Source organism: Mandrillus leucophaeus, unplaced genomic scaffold, assembly GCF_000951045.1.
Source record: "Mandrillus leucophaeus isolate KB7577 unplaced genomic scaffold, Mleu.le_1.0 Scaffold12, whole genome shotgun sequence".
NCBI lineage: Eukaryota > Metazoa > Chordata > Mammalia > Primates > Cercopithecidae > Mandrillus > Mandrillus leucophaeus.
Genome location: NW_012100320.1, coordinates 3,092,133 through 3,094,916, shown reverse-complemented (window position 1 = coordinate 3,094,916; position 2,784 = coordinate 3,092,133). Strand labels below are relative to the sequence as shown.

Sequence of the window (2,784 nt, the reverse complement as noted above, 5' to 3'; positions counted from 1 at the left end):
GGAGGCTGAGGCAGGAGAATGGCGCGAACCTGGGAGGCCGAGCTTGCAGTGAGCCGAGATCGCGCCACTGCACTCCAGCCTGGGCGACAGAGCGAGACTCTGTCTCAAAAAAAATAAAATAAAATAAAATAAATAAAAAATAAAAAGTAAAGCAAAAACACCAACTCACTACCTAAAGAAAGGCCACAACCCCGCTTTCCAGGTCATACAGGAGAATTTCTACTGGCAGAATTGATGAGTACAATGGGGAAAAAGAGAAGAGGTTCATCCAGGGCCACATTCCAAGCCCCAGCTCTGTCAGGGGAAAGCTTCGTCAGTGGGTGGGAGCTCTGGAGTCAGGGGAAGAGGCTTTTGAGACTCAACTTTGCCTCGTACTAGCTTGTGACCCTGCGAAAGTGCCCTCAAAGCTCCAGTTTTCTCATCTGCAAAATGGGTGGAATTTTTCTGAGGTAACAGTTAGGAAGGGGCTTTATGAACTATCAAGAGCTCAACAAATGGAAGACACTAACAGGGCCAGGTGCAATGGCTCCCACCTATAATCCCAGCACTTTGGAAGGCTGAGGCGGGCGGATCACTTGAGGTCAGGGGTTCAAGACCAGCCTGGCCAACATGGTGAAACCCTGTCTCTACCAAAAAAATAAAAAACTAGCCAGGCGTGGTGGTACACACCTATAGTCCCAGCTACTTGGGAGGCTGAGGCAGGAAAACTGCTTGAACCCAGGAGGCGGAGGTTGCAGTGAGCCAAGATCACACCATTGCACTCCAGCCTGGGTGACAGAGTAAGACCCATCTCAAAAGAAAAACCAAAAACATACTAACAGGTGTTGAGGTGTTGGGCCCTATTATGTCCTGGGCACTGTGTTAGATATTTAATCCTCACAATAATGTAAAAAAGTAAATGTCATCCCACTTTATAATTGGGAAACAAGGCTCAGAGAGGTTAAGTAACCTGCTCCGGGTCACAGGGCTCAGCAGTGGAGAAGCCAAGATCAGAACCTGGCCTGCTGCCTCGAAGCCTCTATTCACTCAGGGTTCAGGAATCACTGTGGCCATTACTGCCAACACGGCTATGGCTCAGCAGACAAGAGCAGACCGCAGTCTTGGGAGGGCCTGGCTACCTGGGTGAGCGCATTCACGGTGCTCCCAGCCCTGAGGAGGAGCTGCACACAGTCAGGGTGGGTCCCTCCAGCAGCCGCATGCAGGGCAGTCAGACCTTCCTGCAACACATAAGGAGAGCAGTGAGGATGGTGGGGAGGCCCACCCAAGTGACCCCCAATCCCACCGTGAGAGGACGCCCCTTGTGCCTTGGCCCCAGGGCCCCTTGAGCTCTCCGCTGCCCTGCCCCTGGGAAAAATGAGCTTTCTTGTTTGTGATCCCATGAGCCCCACCCCTGAAGTCCTCACTTTGTGGAGCACACACATGGCATAGCCACTCCTGGCTCCACATCTCTGCTCACGTTCTGCCCCTCCCGCTCTGTCTGTTTCCTCCTACTCCAGCAAGCCCTCCCTCTCCATCCTGTCCATGGCGACGTCTCCCTTCTTTGAACACACACTCTGTGTCTCACTTATTTGGTGATCCGTCCTGCCAAGTGCCACCATTAAGCCTGGAGTTCAGTGCTGCTGCTTGTCTTTCCCTGGTGGGCTCTCAGTTTGAGATCATGCCCTCAGCCTCCTGGCTTTAGACTGCACCATGGATTGGTGGGGGTTCCTCGAAGGCAGACAGCAAGCAAGGGTCATGCATCTCGCCATCCCCCAGGTGGTGACTCACTGTATTCTGCTCCTCCAGGTCCAGCCCGATGTCCACAAGTCGCTGCAGCACAGCCACATGGCCCCGACCAGCAGCCAGATGAAGGGCTGTGTTCCCCTCCTGCAGGAAAAAGGGCTCCTGAGAGGCCAGCAGACCAGAGAGCCCCAGAATCACAGACCTGTGATGAGCTGCAGCCATGCACACTGGGTCAGTGCCACCCTGCTCCTGACAACTGTGCCAAAAACTACAACCAGGGGCAGATTGCAGGGCCAAGCCCTGGTCTTTCTTTCCTTATACTTCAAGGCAGGCACATTGCTTAAAAATTAAACAAAACCAATTCTACTTTCCACGTGCCCATCTGAAGCCAGTCCCTCCTCGGGTCCCCCAAATCCATCTCCTCTCACTGCTCAAGGCCCCAGCAACTCTCCCCTGAGCTCAGGCTGTTCCAGGCAGCTGCTTGGTTCAGTCACCTGCCTCCCTCAAGTCTCTGTGTGAGACGTTAGTTTCTTATTGAGTAGCGTGGCCTACCCGGGCCACACTCTGAAACTGCAAACCCCACCTCTGTCCTCCTGAGCCTATTTTCCTGCCCTGCTTTTCCTCTCCCCACTGCACGGATCACCTTGCCAACACACTCTGTCAGTGGCTGTGTGCTTAGTGTTTATCGTCTGACTCTTTTTTTCTTTATTATTTTACTTTAAGTTCTGGGATACATGTGCAGAATGTGCAGATTTGTTACATAGGTAAATGTGTGCCATGGTGGTTTGCTGCACCTATCAACCCGTCACCTGGGTATTAAGCCCCGCATGCATTAGCTATGTATCCTGATGCTCTTCCTCCCCTCGCCCCCTGAAATCAGGCCCCGGTGTGCATTGTCCCCCTCCCTGTGTCCATGTGGTTCTTATTGTTCAGCCCCCACTTATGAGTGAGAACATACAGTGTTTGGTTTTCTGTTCCTGTGATAGTTTGCTGAGAATGATGGTTTCCAGCTTCATCCACGTCCCTGCAAAGGACATGATCTCATTCCTTTTTTTTTTTTTT

General features: G+C 52.3%; 1 protein-coding gene across 1 annotated transcript in view; it reads right to left on the bottom strand.

Moving 5' to 3' along the window:
* Positions 1-2,784, bottom strand: part of ANKDD1A (ankyrin repeat and death domain containing 1A) — a 61,884-nt gene that overhangs the window by 37,017 nt on the left and 22,083 nt on the right. The window contains exons 7-8 of the mRNA XM_011968079.1: positions 1,768-1,866; positions 1,119-1,217 (exon numbers count right to left, since the gene is read on the bottom strand). Coding sequence (XP_011823469.1) covers positions 1,119-1,217; positions 1,768-1,866 — 198 coding nt within the window. The remainder of the gene's footprint in view (positions 1-1,118; positions 1,218-1,767; positions 1,867-2,784) is intronic.